The following is a 23334-nucleotide window of genomic DNA, read 5'->3' as shown; positions in this document are numbered from 1 at the left end:
TTATTTGCATGGTCTCTTTCTTCATCTCTGATGTTCTCAACAGTTTGCTGTTCTTGGTGTACTTTGTCATATGCAGCTCTGACCAAATGGAGTTGTTGGTTGGCTTGAAGTAAAACAGTGCATGGCATGAACTGAATTAATGAAGAAGTTAGAGGAGATTCAAAACACCCTAGCTGTTTGGATGTTTTCTTGACATTTTCTAGATGTTTGGAAATAGTCTTGTTGTGACGTGATGTGGTACACAATCAACATGTGTCCCTTTTTTTCAACTTCAAGACTACATTCTGTGATATATATTTTGTTACTGTATATGGCAGTCTTTATATTAAGATATACCAACGTTTTGAGCAGTGTAGTTGGAGCCTGCTGTGGTAGTAGTGGTTAGGAAATAGCCATAGAAGAGATCTTAGTCCATGTCAGCTTATAAATATAGTCTTAAAAGGTCACTGTGTTGACATCTGCAAGCCAATAATCTGATAGTATAGTAAATTCTGCAATTTTAAGAAGGTATCCTCTATTTTTGTTTTGGTCTATTACCAGTTGGACTTTTACTACTATTAATGTATTTCCATTTTTGTTTTATGATAGAAGATGATGCATTTTATTTGTAATTACATATCACTAAAATAATGAATGCTTATATAGAAAAATCATAACAGGAAGTAAACACAAAAAAAATACAAAGTCACTATTACTTCGCTTTATGCTTTCTCTCTTTCATCCTCCTATTACCTGACCAGCGATTTCCTTTTCCTCATCATTTCCAACACTTTAGTGCACCTTATCATTCATTAGCTGACAGTTAACAAGTTTTTCTTCTACTAAGCTGACAATAGATCGAATTGTCGATTTGGTTTCTTCTTCCACAGCTCATCTCAACATGTCAAAGCCTGTCAACAATGAACTGATAGCAGAATTCCAGCGACTGCTCTTACATAAAAACTCTCTTTCTCTAAACTTTTTACAATAAATTTAGGATGTAAAGGTTTCATTTAGACTTAGACTTAGAGTAACAAATTTCTTAATTAAAAGCAAAACCTATGAATGCATTAGCTGAGCTTTCTTATAGACTTAACTGTATATTGTAAATTAGGATTTCATGCTGTACATGAGATTGACTACTGACAATATTTAATAATTTTCCTAGCTGTGTTGGTGTACCAGGTTGGACACAATCCTCTAGTGCCATATCTCCTAGTGTAAAGTGAAAATTCAGTTAAGTTCTTTCTTGAATGTTTGATCAATCATTTGTTTTCTCCTTTAATTAATGTTCTTGTTACTTCTAAAAGTATGATCCCCTTCCTTTTTGATTAAAGTGTTCACTTAAACCAGGCATCAGTTTTTTTCAGCCAGATCAGACATTCATATACTCAGGTTCAACAACCAACAACAATGATTAACTATTGGCTTTACTATGTGACCAGAGGACCACAATCCTTTGGTTCTGTTTCACAGTATTTTTCTAGTTGGTACACCTTTTGTGGACCTCTTAGTACAAAACAAAAATTAGCAGGAACAATCTGTTAACTATATTCAATGAGTTAGTAATGTTCATAATAGACAACTGTCTGGAATTTGCAAAGACAGAGTTAGGGTGGATAGTTATCTTTTGTTGACTCAACATAAGACAGTTTTCTGTGTTTACATGTTCAGCGATTAGACTTCTATTGGTAAATTGGTCAGTTCATCTGGTTTTAAACAATTTTTTAAATAGGCATCTTTTGACAGTGGACCCCAGAAAACATTCATATTTCTTTCAGTGATAAAAAGATTTGGCTTTGAAAGCATTCTGAGGAATGAGTCTGAAAGAGTATTAGGTGCATGTAGTTAACTCATAGTTGGACCTTCCAGATAAAGTGCATTTATATACAATCAATTGAAACCCCTTGACTGTAGATAACTGATCTCCATTTAACCAGTTACGTGATTCTAAAAACAAATCACACTAGTAATGATTTAGGTGTGTCATTTTAAAGGTGATGAAGACTTACGGCAGAAACTAGTTTTCAGTTTCACATTAAAGAGTCTATTTTAGCCAAAATAAATTCACTGTTATTCAATGTTGCATAATAACAACATGTGAAAAATGTCAAGGCTGTGAATACTTTTTATGGGCACTGTTTATTCATATAAGCTAAACTGATACCACACGTCACAACCCACTCTTACTTTACCTTTTGTTGAATGACTATCTTTTTAATGTGTTGTAATATTTTTCACTGCTAAATGTGAATCTTTGCATTTACCTTGTCATGGACCTACCGATTAATGCATTCATTAATCCATTTTCTGAGCTCATATATTCTATTGCACAGTTGTTGGAAGCAAGAGTCTGTTCTGGTACCATTGAACGCAAGGAAGGAACCATCCCTGGAAAGGACCTTAGCCCAGATTCAGGGTATACTCACACATACAAAAACGTCCACATTCACTCTTGCTGACCAACTGAGAGTCATCAATCAACCTAACATGTACATTTTTAAGACTTATGAGCAATGCCCAGAGTGGTATAGAGAGAAAGAGAGCTTGTAGATTTCGAACAAATAGTGAGAGCGCCAATGAGTTTGCGGAACTATGAGGATTAACATTAGTAATCACTAAGCTACTTTGCAATCAGTGTTGTCCTTTAGTACATAAAATATCAAACTCTTAATTAAATTAAACTTTTATATAATTCTGAGGAAAAGCATTGAAAATAGCAAATTCTCAGAAATGTGCTACATTTTGTGTATTATGTATTTACTGTTCTGAGTGTTTTCTTGACACGATGCATTATACTGCACTATAATTACAGAATCACCCACATAATCCAACTCAGGATCACAGGGGCTGAATCCTATCTTGAAAGTGGATATATGTATGGAAGATTTGGGATCAATAGTTATTAACTGTAAATTAGGTCTAAATTATACTTCACTGTTTCTGAAGTCATTTGCACTACACTGAAAAATACTGCATAGTGTTTTTCATTTATGGATAGTATGTATGATGCAAAAAAGGTAATTTTTTTTTATTATTAATTTTATTGCAATCCATACAAAGCAATCAAGTTTTTACAAAAAGAAAAATTGAGTTAAGAACAGATTGATCCCCACCCCTGAGAGAGAGAGCAAGACAAACGGCGTAAAATTTAAGGCTTGTAAACATACCTAAATTAATAAATTCTCTGTGCTTCATGAACTTATTTTCAAATATTACTGATGAGATCCTGCCATGTTTTAAAAAAAGTCTGTACGGATCCTCTAACTGAGTATTTGATTCTTTCCAATTTCAAATAATATAACACATCGGTTTCCCACTGACTTAAAAGAGGAGAATTTGGGTTCTTCCAGTTTATCAGAATAAGTCTGCGTGCCAAAAGTGTAGTGAATGCAATCACAATTTGTTTGTCTTTCTCCACTTTAAGCCCCTTCTGGAAGAACCCCAAACACAGCTGTTAATGGGTTAGGAGGGATTGTGAGTCCAAGTCTGTCTGAGAGGTAATTAAAATTTTTGTCCAGAATAATGTTAATTTGGTGCAGGCCCAGAACATGTGACCCAGTGAGGCTGGGACTTGGTTGCAACGTTCGCAGGTTGGATCATGCCCTGGAAACATTTTGGAGAGTTTTAGTCGAGACAGATGTGCTCGATATATAATTTTAAGTTGTATAATTGTATGCTTTGTGCATATGGAGCTCAGTGAATTCTCTGCATTGCTACTTTCCACTCCTTTTCTGATATATTAATTGAGAGATCTTTTTCCCAGTGTCCTCTTGGATCTTTGAAAGGGAGGGATTGTAAAATGATTTTATATATTGTAGAGATGGAGTCTAAGTCCTTGAGATTGAGCAATATTTTTCCAGCATGGATGAGGGTGCAAGATGAGGAAAATCTGGAAGGTTCTGTTTAACAAAGTTCCTGATTTGAAGATAGTGAAAGAAATGTGTAGCTGGAATGTTAAATTTGGAATGTAATTGTTCATAGGATGCAAAGACGTTGTCTATATAAAGATCTCTAAGCAAGTTAATTCCAAATTTTTCCAGATATTAAAAACTGCATATGTTTGTGAAGGTTGAAAGAGGTGGTTCTCTTGCAGAGGTGCCACAGATAGAAGCTTCTCCATCTTAAAATGCTTTCTACATTGGTTCCAGATTCTAAGTGAGTGGAGCACAATTGGGTTATTTGTATATTGCCGATAGCGTGTGTTTATTGGAGCACAGAGCAAGGAATACAAAGAAGTACTGCAGGATTTTACTTCTATTGCGGTCCAAGCCTGTGTATGTTCTTCTATTTGTGTCCAGGTTCTTATCACCTGTATATTTGCTGCCCAGTAATAAAACTGGAAGTTAGGTAGAGCCATGCCGCCTTCTGCCTTTTGTCTTTGTAGGGTCGCTCTTTTGATGCGTGGATGTTTTGAATTCCAAATAAATGAGGTTATTGTTGAATCTAATTGCCTAAAGAATGATTTATTAATGTATATTGGAATGTTTTGAAATAAAAAGGAGCTTAGGAAGAATATTCATCTTAACAGTGTTAATTCTTCCAGCTAGTGTGAGATGAAGGGTTGACCATCTATGCAAGTCTTGTTTAATTTTTTCCATGCAGACGGTGAAATTTTGTTGATATAGAGCTTTATGTTTACTTGTGATGTTTACCCCGAGGTATTTAAACTGTTCTGCAATGATAAAAGGTAGGGTATCTAATCTAATATTATATGCTTGAGAATTCACTGGAAAGAGTACACTTTTATTCAGATTAATTCTGAGACCAGAGATCTTTTGAAATTCTGTGAGTGCTGTTAAGACTGCAGGCACAGAATTTTCTGGGTCCGATATATACAGTACCATATCATCTGCATATAATGAGATTTTCTGTTCCAGTCCTTCTCTGCTAATCCCCTTTATCTGATCAGTATTTCGACAATGTATTGCCAGTGGTTCAATGGCAATCGCAAACAACAGCGGTGACAAGGGCATCCTTGTCTAGTGCCACGTTCTAGTTTAAAGTAGTCTGAGCAAATGTTGTTGATGCAAACTGAAGCTTCTGGGTTAGTATACAGTAATTTAATCCATGCACAAATGTTCGGGCCAAACCCAAACTTCTCAATGTAGTAAAAGGTATTTCCATTCAATCATGTCGAATGCTTTTTCTGCATCCAATGATAATAATATTTCTGGGGTGTTTGATTTAGTTGGTGAGTATATTACATTAAACAGGCGTCGAAGATTTGAAGATAAGTGCCGGCCCCTAATAAATCCAGTTTGGTTTTGTGATATTACCAAGGGGAGCACTTTCTCCATCCTCCTAGCTATGATTTTAGAGAGTATTTTAACGTTGTTATTCAGAAGTGAAATTGGTCTGTATGATGCACATTGTAATAAGTCCTTATTTTGTTTTGGAAAAACAGTGATTAGTGCTTGGCAAAAGGTTTGAGAAAGAGATTGGTTATCTCTGGCTTCTCTAGCTGAGTGGAGAATTTCTTGTAAAGTTCTGCAGGGTAGCCATCAAAAAAGGTAATTATTTTAACCAAATGTAAGTTCACTCAAATAATGAAGTTAAGATGTCAGTGTTTTTTTTAATCTTTCTGGAAACAAATGTATTAAATTTCTTTTTAACAGACAGACAGACTGACCAGAGCCATGTTCCAGTTGCAATTCACGTCTTAGATGTCAATGACAACCCACCAGAACTTTCCACGGAGGATGATGTAATTATTTGTGAGACATCCAGGCCTGGCCAGGTAGGCTGTTGTCTTTCACTTCAGAATATTATTAGAATATATTTATTTTCAGTAATAAGACATTTCAAACAGCTTGGCCTTATAAATTATTCAGTAAACACTGATGTTTAAAGAAGAAGGTAGACTGCATTAAGTGCAAATAGCAAGTAAAATGCTTTTTGCATGCTACATAGATTCTGTAATGTGTCATTCAGAAAGGGCATTGGGGCATTAAAGCAAATGTATTATATGTTAAATTACACATGGGAATATAGCTTTTATTTATTCACAAGGTATATTTTCTTATTAATTGTATTAAAAAATATAAAATGTGTCTAAACATTAAAATCTAAAATCCTTTAAAAGTGACAAACAAAAAATGTTCAATATTGGTAACTGTTTGTATATATTGTAGGTTTGTATATTACTAATGAACAGTGAATAGCCAATAGATATAAACCCACCCAACACTGAAAGATTGTGTTGTCAACAATGGCTTCCTTAATAAAGACCGAACAAACTCTCCACTTTGGAACAGAAACATCATTTATATTATTTTAAAGATAAAAATTTGTTTACACGCTTCATATAATTCTGCACTGATACTACTGTAAACTAAAATAAAATGAGATTTTAAAACGATACACAAAATAGTAAAAAGGTCCTAATTTGCAAATTGTCAAAAATTGTATTTTCTAAGAGTTACACTACCACTGTAATTTAGCAGGAGTTGAAGTATTCAGGTGTAACAAATTCCTCCTGATTTTATAATAAAACCCTTACTTTAAAGACTCACATTAAACAATCTGTTCTTGATATACACTGTAAAGAATTTTAGGATGTAGCAATAGGAATAAAGAAATGTACAGATTAATAATGACATTTTTTTTTAAATTTGACTAATAATCCTAAATGTTTTACAACAATGTGGCAAAATGTTTTTCCTATGCTAAGAGTAATTTTATTGAACTAAGAATTTTCTGTTTTATTTATTTATATCACTTACACAATGTTGATGATTCCTCTTCCATAATATGTTTTTGTATACAGAACATAAATAAGGTCGCAATTAAAAAAAATGATGCAGACAGGAGCTTTATATACAGTGTACCCTGTATATCTTGCATGTCTATACTGTATGTCTATATATATATATATATAAAATATATGTAAGTATGTATGTGTGTATACTGTACTATGTGTATCATTTATATATATATATATATATTTGCTCAGAGGTTGATGCGCTTGCTGCTTCCTAAGCAGCCTTTTTTTTCTCCACCCTTGCAGCCCGCTGCCTCTCTTCTTTCATCTGCATCTTTTCACATTAGAACTGAGTAAGTCAGAGTTTGTTTTGCGATTACTTAGTACATTTTCTGGCACTTAAGTCGTCAATCTGCCTCAAGAATGATTTAAGATATGAAGAGGTAGGGGAAGTGATAACGAAGGTGATAGGGATGAGAATGGCGCCAGCGGTTTGGCACACGGCCGCCCTGCTGGCTGCTACCTAGAGTTGATTCTACAATAAAATAAAAATAAAAAGAGGAATAACCTTGGAGGTAAATCATCACCCCTGAAAGCAGATAGTAGACGTCAAGTAGTATATATATATTGTGAAAGAATGAGTCTCAACACATTGGAAAGGTTTGGGGTAGCCACCCATATATTGTCCCTGGCTGCAAAATGTTTAAAGTAAAACAAGAAGTTGTTTAGCTGAGTTCCAGGATTGAACTAAACTGGTTTGGAAAGATGGAGGTTTTATATGCTGTGAACCGGAAGTGATGTCATTTAACCAGAATAGGAAGGGACGTCAGTCTGGGTGCCAGAACAGAAAGTGACGTCAGTCTGGTCGGCGGAACAGAAAGTGACATTAAATCAGGCAGGTTTTCCCGTATTTGGTCTGCAGAGATAACAGAAATAGGCCTGGCGGGTAATTACCTGCACTCAGCTCGCTCCTAGTTGCACGTGTGTGACAATATATATATATATATATATATATATATATATATATATATATATATATATATATATATAACGTCTCTGTTAACCGTCAGCAGGAAAAAAAAAAAACTATTATGCACGCCAGTGCCTACTTATTAATGTACTAATACTGCCGTGCATTACGCTGTGAGCTATGCACATTGGAATAGCTCTTCCTTGTGCTGGCGCATAATGTTCTTTCCAGCACCTTGTGCTACATTTTGCAATCACTGTGTCAATTACATACCTTCAGTTTTGATAGTGTTTTGTAGCTTTTCTCTTTTGTTATAATGAACCTACTATACATTGTTATGGCCAATAAATCTAAGTGTGTGATGTTGAACTTGTCAAAAAAAATTGAGATTATTAATCTTTGACAAACAAAACAGCAAAAGTGCTTCAAGTATTGCTTCAGTTTACGGAGTAGAAAGGAGATCAGTGAATGATATACTGTAAAGACAAAACTGAAAAACTTGTAGAAAACACAAACCAGTGATGGAAATTTTATTCAGCGTTATTGTTGATGTATTAATGTTAATGTTCTTCTGTACAGTAATTATCTTTTTAAATTCTGTTATCTGTTTAAATTCTTCTATTCTTTAAGGGGCAGACATGCCTGTTAGGAGATGAGTGAGAGGTGAAGTTAGGAGCAAACAAGAGGTGCTGCAAAGACAAGTTTTGAGTAGGGAGTCAGAAGACAATAAGTAGGAGTGTTTGTGGTAGGCGATAAACTGATTGATAGGGAAAGCTTTCTTTTATTGTTAAAGAGGTGTGCTCTGTAACCCAGATAATGGAGTATAAGACATGGCGCATTTTGTTATGGAATGAAGACTCCAAGTAAATCTTAGAAAATGTCAGTACCTCTGAGTTGTGTTTGCTTAATACACTGGTCATTACAATATTATGTTAGTTAATTTTTTTAATACTGTATTATATTTTGTTAATATGGTTTTGTAAATAAATATGACTATTGGCTAAACTAATCTACTGTACAGTATATCATTTTTAAAGTAGCTGTTGTGTTATCTATTATATATATGAGAAATGTAATTTGATTAATTGCAGTAACTGGTTCAACCAATCCTTTGTCCCTCTTCCACTGTTCAGCTTTAAGCACTCTGCCGTCCATCTCCTCACAAGGCCCCTTCTTACATTACTATTATTTGTAGACCTTTTTTAGTGCTGTGCCATCATCAACTCTCCTGCTGGTCAACTTTAAACATATCAAAGCAGCCCAGCTGTTAATATAGTTTCTTCCTGAATTTCAGTTTCTAGACAGTCTGTTTTTCACAGCACTTGGTGGCTATTTTCTTAACTACATCTACAGTATATTCAGTTGTTAGGTTATATCCAGTAATCCAGTATAGTTCTATTTAATTATCTCTTTTCTTTATTGCAACACCTTGAATTTGTGTAAGGGTATTTGTCAGGCGATCTGTGTGTTGTGGAGGAGAGATACTTTCTTTATCTTCTACTCAAAGCAGATCTTTTCCTTATCCACAATATGTAGCATTTTTGATTTTCCATGTCTTCCTTCTTACCTTTCACAGCAACCACCAGACCAGGACGCAAAACTTGAATTTCTGAAGTATGCCAACCTTCTCTGTTTATTATTTTCTAGATAGGCTTTATTTTATAAATCCTAAACTGGAGTAAAGGGGTTAGAAGATGGATGTATGGGTACAATTACCAGTGTTTTTTTAAGTATATTAAAATAAAGAGACTTAATACCACATTACATGAAAATTCACTTAAACATTGACATGCTTATCATACAATTTGTATCCACTTCTGGATTTAAACTCAGCCTTGTCTGTTGTCCAGGATTTAGCTTTCAATAGAAATTGTTAAGGTTTACTGGTTTCATTAATAACAGTTTACATATGAATGTCCATACAACGGTTCATTGTGCAATGCAGAATATTTAAAAATTTTGCTGTTTATATATTCCCTGTATATCTAGTACACCAACACAATAGGTTTAATTAAGAATTGGTTGCTGGATTCTTTATAAGGGCAAATCAACAGGGATTCCCATCATTTTATACTTCTATCATAAAGTGTAAACAAATGATCTTAATTTGACCATGTATATAATTTTTAAGGTTACTTATTATATTTTCTACATATCTTCTATCATGTTGCTTCTATGGTGCCTGTAGCCGCCGCAGAGTAAGGCGAAGTCAAGCATGGGTAAAACGTGTGTCGAAAGAAATCTCTCAGTTCAAAAGTTGGTTTTAAAAATATTTAGTGAAAGTTAAAAGCAAATAATCCACATAAGAATAAAAGAAAAAATAGTTACACACGTAGAATAAAAGGCAAAAAAAAAGAAAAATGTATCTTGTCTAAACTTAACTTTTCCTGAGGAACTTTAGTTATTTCTATACTTAAAAGTTCTTTTTCTGTACACTATAAACGTACGGCTTCATGCTTAAATAAGCGCATTATCTTTACATGTTACTTGGCACACTCAAAGAGCCCGTAGGCCATCAAGCATGTTCAAGTGCACAAGCATGAGCACAGTTTAAAACCTTATGCCTCTACACCTTAATCATGGCAAGGCTGTCACTAACTGAAGAATAATGTTTACTCAAAGCTGTTAGAAATGGCAGGAATATACCAATACAATTCTACTTATGGGGGTTATGGGAACCTCCCATAGATTATGCATTGTCATCTAGTAAAATAATCATGATTCTTATAGAACTAGGAAAATGGCTCTTACAGTGCCTAGAGTATAGAAGAACCAACTTTTCATGGATTGTTATTTCTTCTTTTTTTCCTTTGACAAATATATCTTTAATACATCTTCTGAGTCAGGTGTCTTTTGTGAAACTGCTCATTAGTTTCTTTATAACTAAATAACAAATTGACAGAATTTATATATTACAGTGGTATCTGTTTTGCACTCCTCCACAAAATCTGAACATAATCTTTAATTTTTATGGTACTGTTTATGTAGTTTGTACTTTATAAAATAACTTTCATCATTAACCATAATGTTACTGGATAGCCCAAATAGCTGCCCTTGACTAATCATACTAAACAAATAACTTTTATGATTCTTTCTCAGTTTTCACTCCATTTTTATAGAAAACTTTATTCTGCAGTGAATTCTTAGCCTCATTATACCCTTATAATTGAAGACTGCCCATTCAGGAGAATAACTCTGTTCTTCTTTCTTCCTTCAGTGCACGATTACATTTTAAACATTATATTAAAATACATATTTTTAGACTTTAACTTGTTTTTTCACATTTTTCTTTCTGTTGTTAATCTGGCTTAACTGCACATCTACTGTCTGTCTCAGGTCATTAACTTCGAAGAATGTCCAAAGCTGTTGTCTAAAGAAACTGTAATATATGTCATTTGCACATAAACATGTTTTATAATAGACCAGTAATGGCGCACTGCACGATAACATGCAGTGAATACACTTGACTTGAGCATTCCTAGTTTTCGTGCTCTTTATTCGTACGTTTAGCATTTTCTTGTTCAGAGGTTGATGTGCTTGCTGCTTCCTGAGCAGCTCTTCTTTTCTCCACCCTAGCGGCCCGCTTCTTCTTTTCTTTCATCGGCATCTTTTTCCATTAAAACTGATTAAGTCAGTGTTTGGGTTGCAATTACTTAGTACTTAGTCTTTAATTTTTCACTTAAGCTGGCACTTACAGTAAGTCTTTATATAAGAAGACTGCTAAAATACCAGTGCCAAACCTTTAGCTGATATGTTTTTCCTTCAAGGATTTTACCATTGGGAGTTCAACAGGCTCTTCCTGTCTGCTACTTGTCAACAAAAGCTTTATGAAACTACTTTTCACACTATTCTGTATATCTTCTTTTCAGGGCTGCATCACTTCACAATTGAGAATACTAGCTTCTCACTTATTTACAGTCATAAGGTTTTAAGCACATGTTAAGCTGTCTTTTTCATAAATTTCCTAAAAAATGGTGCTGTATGAAAAAGCAAGTTGTTTCATGAAGACATACACAATACATTGTGTTACATGAAGCTGTATATATTAATTCAGCAGAGCCTGATATGTTACAAGTAACACATCAAGAGATGATGGTACACTATTTACAGTTCCATAAAATATACACCCATCCACCTAATCATTTTAAACAGACTTAAATAAATTAGAAGATCAAAGTCATAAAATGAAACAAACTTTCTTTCATTACCCTCACAATTCATAAAGAGCAAGGCTTGAACTTCAATTAAAAGGAAATTCAAAAAGGTATACCAAAATGTATTTGTGAAGGGGAATCAAGATAAAGTTAGAAAATGGGACTTATCAGAAAATGGATCGAACCGTAACAAAACTGATAATGTCATTTCTCAATGTAATCTCCACCCTTCTCAATGCACTTGTGCCACCTGCCTTGGAAGTGCCTGGATTCCAGCAGAATAAAAGGTTTTGTCTTGTCCTCACAACCACTCATGTACCCGAGTTACTGTCGAACACTACATACTGAGGGGTACTACAGTCACTAGTGCAAGTTACTGTGACTTGCTGGAGACCAATGTAAAGCCTGCTATTCGATCCTAGCTGCGGGGACTGCTGTCTCAACGAGTCCTTTTGCCACAAGATAATGCCCGCCTACACACTGCTAAGAACACCAAAGCTGGTCTGGAGAAACTGAAGTTTGAGGTATTGCCACATTCTTAGTATTCACCAGATTTGGCACTGTGTGATTTGCACCTTTTTGGACCACTAAAAAAACATCTGGGTGGTCGTCAATTCAAGACAGTTAACGATGTGAAGAAAGCTGTACAAAAGCGGTTGTGAGGACAAGACAACCCCTTTTTTTCTGCTGGAAGTGCATTGAGAAGGGTGGAGACCACATTGAGAAATGACATTATCAGTTTTATTATGGTTCGTTCCATTTTCTGATAAACCCCATTTTCTAACTTTAGCTTGACTCCCCCTCATAATAAAGTAAACTATTAATGTCAGTTTGCACCGTTAGCGTATAGTAGGCTTGGATCTATCCTACTCTTGTCTGCAAGCCCTCATCCTTCACCATTTGGATGGGATAAGCCAATTTGGCAGTTCCATGCAGCTTTTTCGGACTGAGTCACCCAACCACCAGGTTCTCACTGGCAAATTCCATTCCCAGGCTTGGCTCAAGAAGTGGGTCTCAGCATCCCTGTCCTCAGTGATTTACTTGAAACTACCATATTTGTCATAAATTTATTGTTCATTGTCTGGCCTCCCCATTAGATCAATTTGCCATGGAGAACCCTACCAGGTGTAAAACATGTCCAGATTTAATATTAGGTCTAAGGAACCTTTTGTCACATAAGCCACTGGCTGCTAACTATACAGTTGCAGTTTGTTAAGGTCAATTAGAGAGTTGCTTCAATGTGACTTTCAGCTGCAGGGAGAGAAACTTTGGCAGTCATTTTCTTATATGCACCCTGTAGTATTACTGGGATGATTCAAAATTTACATGGTGAAAAGATGAAAATACCAGGATGAGCATGATTCGGAGGAAGTTTTTGCCTAATCTGAACGTGAGTGCTAAGTATTGCACTAGTCCCAGTTTGTCCCTATCACCATGTCCAAACAAAATATTCCTCAGTGTACCTGGTACCAGATCAAGACTATAGCTGTATCATCTGATCTAGGGCTATATGTTCTGGGCACCTAGGTGAAGAGAGGTCCTGAGCTGTAAACTTGTCACAACTTGATGGTGAGCTGGATCAAATGGATGGAGCTTATGCTGGGCAAACCTGGAAAATCCAAACAGGTACTTAGAATTTGGTGGGAATGACTAGCAGATTCCTCTGTTCAGGATTAGTTCAAATTTCACATGTCCCAGGTTTATAATCAACAGACTGAAGACACAGAATCAGAATGTACTGTTTAAAACATCAGTAGTAGATGCTGCTGCAAGAAACTGTTATTGTTGTTGTGCTGAGCAATTCTGTAACAGTAATAAGGTAGGCCTTCCATGCAACGTTAGTGGAGGGCCTCCAGACTACCGAAAAGAATACCAAAAATCATCAGCAACAATAGGTGCTGAATGGAAAGATGGTGTGTGGGTAGAATTTGATGACGCCACCAAAAATAACTTCATAAGGAGCTCTGAAGATATTCCAGAAAACAATGTAATTAATCTGAAGGGGTAACTGGAATTATAAGACTTGGTGTTCTAAGCAATGGTGTGAATATGTTGATCTCAGCTGGGAACATTTGTGTTGTATGGAAGGATCGCATTTAGGAATCCTGCTTTAGAGGCAGCAGTGTCAGAAGCATTGGTTGGTGTTGGATCTGTCTCTGTAGCTGAGGTTGCTACTGTGATTAAAATGCTGTGTAGTAACAAGGACAGATGGATAGATGAGATCAAACCAGAAAAGCTGACAGTACTGTAAATTTTGGGGGTATTGTGTTTAACATATCCTTTTAGACTTGCCAAGAATGCAGGGAGTGACAAGAGGATATTACAGTAACTGAGGGGTCACACTCCTCAGCATCTCAGAGAAAGCTTATGCCAGAGTTCTTCCAATAGATGATAGCTCAGATCCACGCAAAACAGTGTACTGTATATTCAATTCTTTATGAAGTGCAGTGCACCAAGTCTTTACCTTTTCATTATTATGTGATAAAATATGAGGCTTTGCTAATGTTGCTTACATGCACTTTGTGTATTTAGAAAAAGCTTGTGACCATGTTGTGTTGGTCCGGGATGGCACCATTCTCCCTGGTTGCTTCCAGGAGCCTCTTCAACCTTCAACTCTTGATAGTCATGAATTGAGATGAGTCAGGCAAATGAAGACACACGCATTCTAGCGATGGGTTGGTACAAAAGTCCCAATTGCTTTTAATAAAATCCACAAACAAACAATGTCTAATTGTGAAGTGCATAAAATGATCTTCTTTAAATAAAAAATTCTTAAAAGCATTGAAGATTCCATGACTTAAAATTACAGTATAAACCTGCAGTCATCGGGTCCTTAATCTTCCTCCTTTCTTCCCTCACAAGCTCAGTGCAACTCCCTCTCTGTCTCCCCATAGCACACCCATAGTTCACTCAGCTGGTGGAGATTCCAGCAGCCGCAGTCATTCTCACCAATCCCCCATCTTGACTGTCTCCATCAGCATCTGTCAGACTGTTTGGAGTTGGTTGTCCTCCTGTTTTTCTTCTTACACACTTGGTATCCATCAGATCCCTGAGGAGGACTCCATCACCATCAAACTTACTCCTCTGAAAAATCAGCGGGGATGATCTGCCCCATAAGTGTCGATCCTTCACTCTTCTGTGGGCATAATGACTGCTCTGCCTCTCTCTCTCTCTGGCTCTTCTCAGGCACTAAGCAATCAGGCTCTATTTTTTGATTCTCCACTCTGCCTTGCAGGCTACCTTATGTCCTGCCTGATTGGGGGCTGGTGTGGTTCCCTGCCTACTCCGAGGTGTGAATGAGGCAGTTGGCTGATCCACTTGCATTTGCACATGAATGCGCGATCAGCCAAGAACCCCCAAATATCCCCCAAACAGTGCTGGCATTCACACGCCTGCACCCATTCACAGCCTGCATGCTCTGGGACCCAGTTATTTATATAGAATCACGCTTCACCACAGACCTCTTACTACTGTACTCTGTAGCTTCTTGCGGGAGGTATTTCCTTAGTATGGGACTGCTATTGTGTGTCACTTTATATGCAGAGCAAAAACTGCCTTTGCATTTAGTCCTGTCAATTAAATGTAGGTGACAGACTCCACCAAAGATTCATTTTGTCTCTTCTCCTGTCATATTCATGATTTTCCTTGAAAAATATCAGAAACTCAAACAGGAATGAAAGTACCTTATTTGGGAACCTAACACTTACATTTCAGTTGTTCGCACATGATGCTGTCCTCTTAGATTCATCAGATACTGATCTCCAGTGTGCAGCAGAAGGGTGTGTATTTGAATGTAATGCATTTAGGATGAGAATCAGCACCTTGAAATCTGAAGTTATAGTCCTCTCCATGAAAAAAGGGGCTCATTCCTTTCAGAAAAGAATTGAGCAATGCCCTAAATAGTTGAGTTCAGACTCTTTACTGTAAGTAAGAGGTGATTATGAGAGTGACCATAAAAAGGTACAGCATCATCAGTTCTGTGGCCATTGTTTCAGACTATGGAGATAAATCCTCTGACAAACATTCTTACCAGTTATTTTTCATCCCTATCCTCACATATTTTTACAAGCTCTGGATAGTGACTGAAAAAATGAGTTTGAGGAGGGACTGCTACTCCTACGATCAAGAGGAACCAGTTTAGGGCGTTTATGCAGTTAGTTAGAATGTCAATGCCCTCTTGGTTCTCCCATGGAATGGCTCATGGAAGAAATGCAGTGGCAGAAAGTGGTGGAGGAAATATATTTTATACCTGACCAGGCTGTAAATAGTGTTGGAAAAAGTTAATGAGGACAGGGTGGTTTGATCAACCTATCTCAGCATGCTACCAGGGCTGTAATCAAAATTTGCACAGTGAAAATGAATGGTAATAAAGTATAAGTACATAAATTATCATACCATTACATAATAAACCATATGTTTCAAACCGTTGAATCGAACTTTTATTTTGTTTTTATGAAACTGAGAAAATTACAATATTTACTTTTATCTTCCAAAAAAATTAATTCAGGCAAACACATGCTAAAATTAAACATACTTTAATTATTAACATTGGCATTTTTTCTTAAATTAATTTTTTATTTGAATTGATTTTAAACTGGTTTAATACTATAGATGTTTCACTGCAGGAAGTATGAGTGTGCCTGCTTTGTAGAGGATGTTAATTGATTCATTTTCTGACTCACTTTGAAAATTGTTTTGTGTGGGAAGCACAAGAATAATCAAAGAAACTAATTAGGAATTGACTATGCATGTTTGTAGTACAAAAAGGTAAAACTATAGTAAGCAATGGCAAGATCATGATGTATAAGGGTAACACATTTAATGAAGCAGCACTGAAGGCCATAAAATGGCAGATTATTTCATGGACCAAGAAGACCTAATGAGCTTGATCTAAATATTGAAATAAGCAGTAAAATTTGATGGTCACTGAGTGATAATTATCTGGACATTAAAGCTGAAAGTACAGGAAGAGACTGTAAATAAGCAAATGTTTAATGTGTGTAGTCCTATATATGATTGCTACATATAAACTCTTCAAATTTTACAATTCATATTTTTATGCTAGTATTATATCTTTTTGTATTCAAATATTCAGAATTTTATGGTTAAAATCATTTACCTAAAATTAAGAATACTTTTGAAATACTTTAGGCATGCAGGAATTGATGAGCTATGTTGAGCTTAATGGCCTGTTCTCTTCACAGACCTTTCTGATGCTGTAAATAAAATGGCACCATATGTGATTATAAATGATCTGAACATAAATAGAGGAAAACAACAGTTGGTTTGAAGTAGAACACCCCACACATCTTTAATCTCAATTTACTGAAATTTTCAATTTCATACTATATACAATGCACTAAAAATTAGATGCAAAGTGAGATTTGAGAATATCTTGCTATGTAAGTAATAAAAGCTCCATTATTCACACAGGTTATGTACTTTATGCTTTTATTTTTGAAGACATATAGAATTTTGTTTTAATACTATGAACTATAGTAAATGCCTACATTAGAATATAAACTTTAAGTGATCCTATAGGAATAGTAAGCCAATCATTTTCCCACCCGCTTCATCTGACTAGGGTCGCAGGGTGTGCTGGAGACTATCCCTGCCAGCACAGGGTGCAAGGAAGTAACAAACCCTTCACAGGGCAAACACAAACACACATACGCACACACCAACAACACTCTGTTACCAATCCACCTAACCTGCATGTCTTTGGACTGTGGGAGGAAACTGGAACATCTGGAAGAAACCAACGCAGACATGGGGACAGCATGCAAACTCCACAAAGGGAATATCTGGGATATGAACTCTGTTCTCCTTACTGCCAAGCAGCAGCACTATCACTGTGCCACCATGCCACCCTCCTAAAGGAATATACATAGTAAAATAGCAGTATGCACTGCGAAGGTACTGGAAAGTAGCAACACTATTTGTGTTATGTTCAGGTCGCTACCAATACAATATTATTAACCATCATCCTACTGACTGGGGTCTTTGGGGACCCCAGAGGTTTATATTTTTTCATATCTCACAGGTGCATTTTTATCATTCTATTTTTTTATAACTTTATCAAGCAGTTTGTTTCGAATGATGTCACATCATTGTTTTCTATTTCTGCTTTGATTATTGCTGTTTAAAAATACAAATGTCAAAAGTGCCCAAAAGTCCCAGTGAAAATCACCCAATCCCGCTTTTGCAATTTTGAGAAATATAACTATTTATTCAGTCACTGTTTCTGATTGGTCTTAAATTAGAGTGTCATATATTATAAAGGGGTGTAGTGACACTCTGTTAGTCATTTAGAAGAAGACACACACAGTAGCAGCTAGAGATTTCAACAGCTCCTCTGTTGACAACTTGAGATACTGGTGTTCCGAAGGTAAGATCAGTTCTATGTCCGTTACCTTAGCTAAAGCTTACTGGAAAATGGATTGACATACTGTATGTGGGCACTATAAAGTCAAACAAGCCACATATCCCAGAGGAGATAAAGCCTAACAGTGACAGGGACATCAACAGTTCACATTTGTGCTTTTATGGGCTAATTACCCTTGTGTCATGTGTTCCAGCAAAAGTAAAAGCCGTACTGGTGCTCTCCTCCATGCACCCTGAAACCAAGGTTGAAGGAGAAAAGTAAAAACCAGAGATCATACTACACCATAATGCAACCAAAAGTGGTGTGGATAATCTGGATCATCTGGCCAAAATGTTCACATGCATCGCTGCCTTCATCGTCTGGGTGGGGAACTTCCCAGACTGGAAGTCATCAGAACGTGGCAGACGTTGCCGGATCTTCCTGAAGCATTTGGGGCATGCCTTGGTCATGTCACACATGAAAAGGAGAGCTGAAACTCCTACTTTAAAAGTGCCAATCTAAGCAGTATTGACCCTTATGGAAGTGAGTAAAACTTCTCCTGCTGATGTGACTTTCCAATGCTTGGGTGGAAAATCTATTCAGAAACGGTGTCACCTTTCCTCCCAAGACACAGACAGGAAGGTAGCAACTGTTTGCTACCTGTCACATGCCAGCATGCACTGGGTAAAGCATGAAGCAAATTGTGTGCTATGACTGTCTGTAGTGTGTTTAGTTTTAATTTTTTTATTTACTTTACACTGAAAGACAAAATAAAATCTAGAGGAGTTGAAGAGTTTAGTTTTAAAAGATAAAAGAGAAGAATATGTAAATAACAATTGTTAAATTTGAATGACTGTGTTTATTCAAATTATTTTATATACAAAATATGCAAATTAATTGTAAATTTGCTAAAATAATAATACTAATATATTTTTTCTTTATATGACATTATTTAAATAACTAATAATGCTTTGATAAGAAATAATTTTTCCTATGATGATTGCTTCTTATATTAAATTATCCTTGGGGTCCCCAGGGACCCAAGTCAGCAGTTCATGTATGTAAAATATGTCGGTTGGATGAATATGAATACTAGTTTTCCCATGATCACTGGAGTGCAGTATTTGGCACACTTCCTAGGCTGCAGGAGAGAATAACAAATCTTGTTATTTTATCCACTTGTTTGTATACATTATGCCCTGTCTGAAATTATTATTTTTTTTTAAACAAAATCCCTTTTCTTTAAATAATTTGTGTTCACTGATGTTATTTTGGCTTTTAGGCGAATGCCCCTTAAAGACAGTAACACATATAGTCCAAATTCCTCACTTTACCAACCAAAAGTAAATAAAAACAATGGGCTGTTAAATTTTTTGTCTTTAAGCAGAATGCCTTGAATCTTAGGAAGCAATGACTTAAGCAACGTGAATAGTTAATGTTGAACTTAGGAAAAAAAAAGAGAAAGAAAATGAAATAACAAAGGGAAATCTATTCTCTGCCACGCTGAACTAAGTTTATCACCGAATCTTGCTGGTTTCTAGAAACCACAGTTTAATTCACAGTTAAAGCCGGTGCCACATAATCTCACTGTGATGGCATCTCCACAATAATAATGAGTACAAGTGAATCCACATAGAGAATATGTCAGAGTTTAAAGGTAGAGGAGTCTAAATTTGGAAAATAACTATTTTAAATGCACTGTTTATTTCCTATTACAGCAAATGTTCTCATTTTCTTTCTGTAGTGTACACAATTTTTGGTTTAGTCAATAAACATACATTCATGTAAAATTCAGGTGATTGATCAAGTTTTACAGGTTTTTTTTAGCTTCATGTTCTTTCTATTACAGCAAATATTCTCATTTTCTTTCTGTAGTTTACACATTTTTATTGGTGTCATTAAACCGGCATTCATCTAAAGTTCAGGGGCCTCATGTATAACGCAGTGCGTAGAACTCACACTATAACATGGCGTAAGCACAAAAGCGGGAATGTGCGTACGCACAGAAAAATCCAGATGCAGGAATCTGTGCGTATGTAAACTACCACGTTCTTCCGCTACATAAATCCCGATCAGCGTGAAAAGTAACGCATGAACACACGCCGGCTGTCCCGTCCCAACTCCTCCCAGAATTACGCCTCTTTGAATATGCAAATCAATATAGCCCTTAAGATCAGCCTTCTGTGAAAAGACAATAGGAAAAGCACGAGGGAAAATATAAGAATTTCAGTAAATACCAAGTGGAGGCAAGGAAAAACATACTATTTGTTGGTTTAAACAGTGGTATAATCAACAAAAGGAAGTTGATTAAAGGACAGAGTGTCAGAGAAACTCGAAAGCTCAAGTTTACAAAGTCACACAGAGCCCGAAATAAAAAAAAAAGTCACATATCAAAGTCGCCATGAAAAGGCGAGACGTAGCCCACCATCTGAGTGTCATATGAAAGCTTATTAGGGTACAGAGAAAAAAAAAGGTACACAGTGGGGAAAAAAGCACGAAATGTCAACTTTAATCTTGAAATTTCCACTTTAATCACGTAGTTTAATTTGTCATTAAAGTAGAACATCATTAACTTCATCTTAAAATTGTTTAATTTACTATTTTCTCAAATCCAATCGTAACTAAAGTAGCACGTTAAATGCTTTGTTTTGTATTTGATCTTCTATTTGTTCTGTGCGTGTGAATCACTACGTGCTTCTGGGCTTTCTCTTTCTCCGACAGGACACAGAATCCATTACATTCGTAATATTACAGCTCTCTGAATAATTAAATTACTGAGATGTATATGTGATATCTTTTTCATGATGATAGGAATGAAAGCATGTTATTATACATGGGAACACGGTGGCGCAGAGATTGTTCATGTCTCACGCAAAATGCTTGCTGCGACATGCGCGACCTTCAATGGAATAATTTATTGCAGCAGTACTGTCTTTTTCAAATGTACTAACCTCTAATGCCTGTCCTTACTTTTCTTTCTCCAAATACCCAATCGCCACACAATCAGCTCTGTAACAGACGTTAAGCCATCTGTAAGCTTAGAATGACGATTCTTCAAAACCTTTAAGGAACATTGAAATATCTTCATTATATGTGTTTTATTATTTTATCCATCTATCCCTCCAGTGTCATGCCAGCCCAGCAAGAATACGCATGAGATAGGATCAATCCGTGAACTACCAAGCGCTGCAGCACCGTGTCCTCACATGTTTAATTATTAACAATACACATTATTTAAATGAAGTTAAAGTTTTATCTGTATAATATAATCAACATATTTCACTGCATTTCATCTTAAAAATGATATTGTCATCATATGTAAATACGCTTCTTATAAAGTGGTGCAAGTTGTGCAATATTATAACTTTAGTGCAAGTTTACAGTGAGGTAATTGTACTTATAAGTACAAACAGTTCTACAAGGAGCACTTGATGGACTGGTTGACTGTGTTTAACGTTCTTGGGATGAAACTGTTTCTGAACTGTGAGGTCCGTACAGGAAAGGCTCTGAAGTTTTTTGCCGTGGCTGAGGCAGCGTGTGCTTGATGTTGTATACCGATAATTCTCTTTCCGATCAGCTGCTGCTGTGATTCCACACTCAGATACAGTGATATAAATACTCCTAATGGTGCAGTGAGAGTAATATGGAAAAAGATGATCCGCTGTGAAAACCCTAAAGGGAGCAGCTGAAAGAAGAAAAAAAAAGGTGCAGTGAGAGTAACGCTAAAGCAGCTATTGTATTTGGAATAGTTTGACCATTCCGTGGGCTATTATATTGTTACAGGTTAATTACAATCAGATGCATTACACTAATAAACAATATGTAGTTAGTTTCAGTGTATTTATAAAGCCTAAGAAAGAAAGGGTAACCACACATGAACAGTAGCACGGCTTTGACGCTGGGTGTTGCTAGTCTGCAAAACTGAGCACAGAACTTGCGTACGCCAGGGTATGAGCTACCGTGGAAATGTGCGTGGCTTTACGGCAAGTTTAGGTTTTATACATTGCGATTTGAATGTGGAAATGTTCTTACGCAACATTTCTGTGCATACGCACCGTTTATACATGAGGCCCCAGGTGATTGACAAATTACACAGTGACATTTGGTATATTGTTATTCATATAATTACATTATGTACCAATGGCATTATATAAACAACCACTAAAATGGTAAAACTAGCAAGGAAACTGAAAATATGCCTCATAGGTGGTGTTGTGGTGAAGCAAACTAGAATACAATTTTTCAATGTGTTTTATATTAAAGTTTTACATTCATTATATTTTTTGTAGAAACATTTAAACAGCCATATCTGGTATCAGTATTTCCATTAGAGATCCTTAAAACTAAACCTATTAAAAGTTAATGTATTTAAGATAGATATTCTAAGGCATCCCCTTAATGATGGTGCACTGTAACTTGATAATTAGGAATATGGTAATAATATCTCTCATCCCTTGATGCCTGGATATTTTCAAAGTGTGGTAGTAGCTAATTTTTTTACTCTTGATGTAAATTGTCTTGACATTACTTCATTAGTCCTGTTAGCCTCTTGCCTTACATGTGGAAATTAGCTACCATTTATTTAGTACATTTGAATGTATTGTTTTGCTAAACACAATAGTTGAAACTAGACATACTGAGAGGCTAGTTGTTGGCAATCATTTCAGGTTTACATTTACATAAAACTAATTTTCAGTATAACAAGTGCCAAAGGCAACTCTGATTCTTCTGCTAAACCATGAAGTTTTAGTCTGGTGGACATCAAAGGCTCCGTTACCTTTATGAATTCTGTTTTTAGAATTGTTTCCTGTGTCTATCTGTGAGGCTTCAGCCATGTCCACTTTCAAATTGCGTATGAAAACGTAGCTTTTCTCTTTTCCATTCTGAATTTTATTAAGTGTTTCTTATGTGACTACTATATGGAAGTGGAGCTGCTTTTTTATTTTGTGTTTATTATCTCTCAAACTTCTTTGTCTTGTTGATGTTTCATAATTCATTACATTTTTTAAATTATTTTGAATTGTACATTGTTACTTGGTTACTTTGATTGTATTATGTAATGATTTGTAAATATCTTGTTATTTCATACTCTGTGAAAGGTGCTATATAAAATCTCAGTTTAGCTAAGTTGAATGGGTTTATTCATATAAATGACAAGTAGTTG

At 35.8% G+C, this 23334-nt stretch overlaps 1 protein-coding gene across 6 annotated transcripts in view; it reads left to right on the top strand.

Annotated features, from left to right (window-relative positions):
• The window catches only part of LOC120530412 (cadherin-18), a 1801315-nt gene that overhangs the window by 1607706 nt on the left and 170275 nt on the right, over window positions 1-23334 (top strand). For all 6 annotated transcript variants that reach the window (XM_039754902.1, XM_039754900.1, XM_039754901.1 and 3 more), the window contains one exon: window positions 5598-5719. In XM_039754902.1, the coding sequence (XP_039610836.1) occupies window positions 5598-5719 (122 nt within the window). The remainder of the gene's footprint in view (window positions 1-5597; window positions 5720-23334) is intronic.

The sequence above is a fragment of the Polypterus senegalus genome, chromosome 5 (genome assembly GCF_016835505.1).
Source record: "Polypterus senegalus isolate Bchr_013 chromosome 5, ASM1683550v1, whole genome shotgun sequence".
Classification (NCBI taxonomy): domain Eukaryota; kingdom Metazoa; phylum Chordata; class Cladistia; order Polypteriformes; family Polypteridae; genus Polypterus; species Polypterus senegalus.
This window is presented reverse-complemented; position numbering and strand designations above follow the sequence as displayed.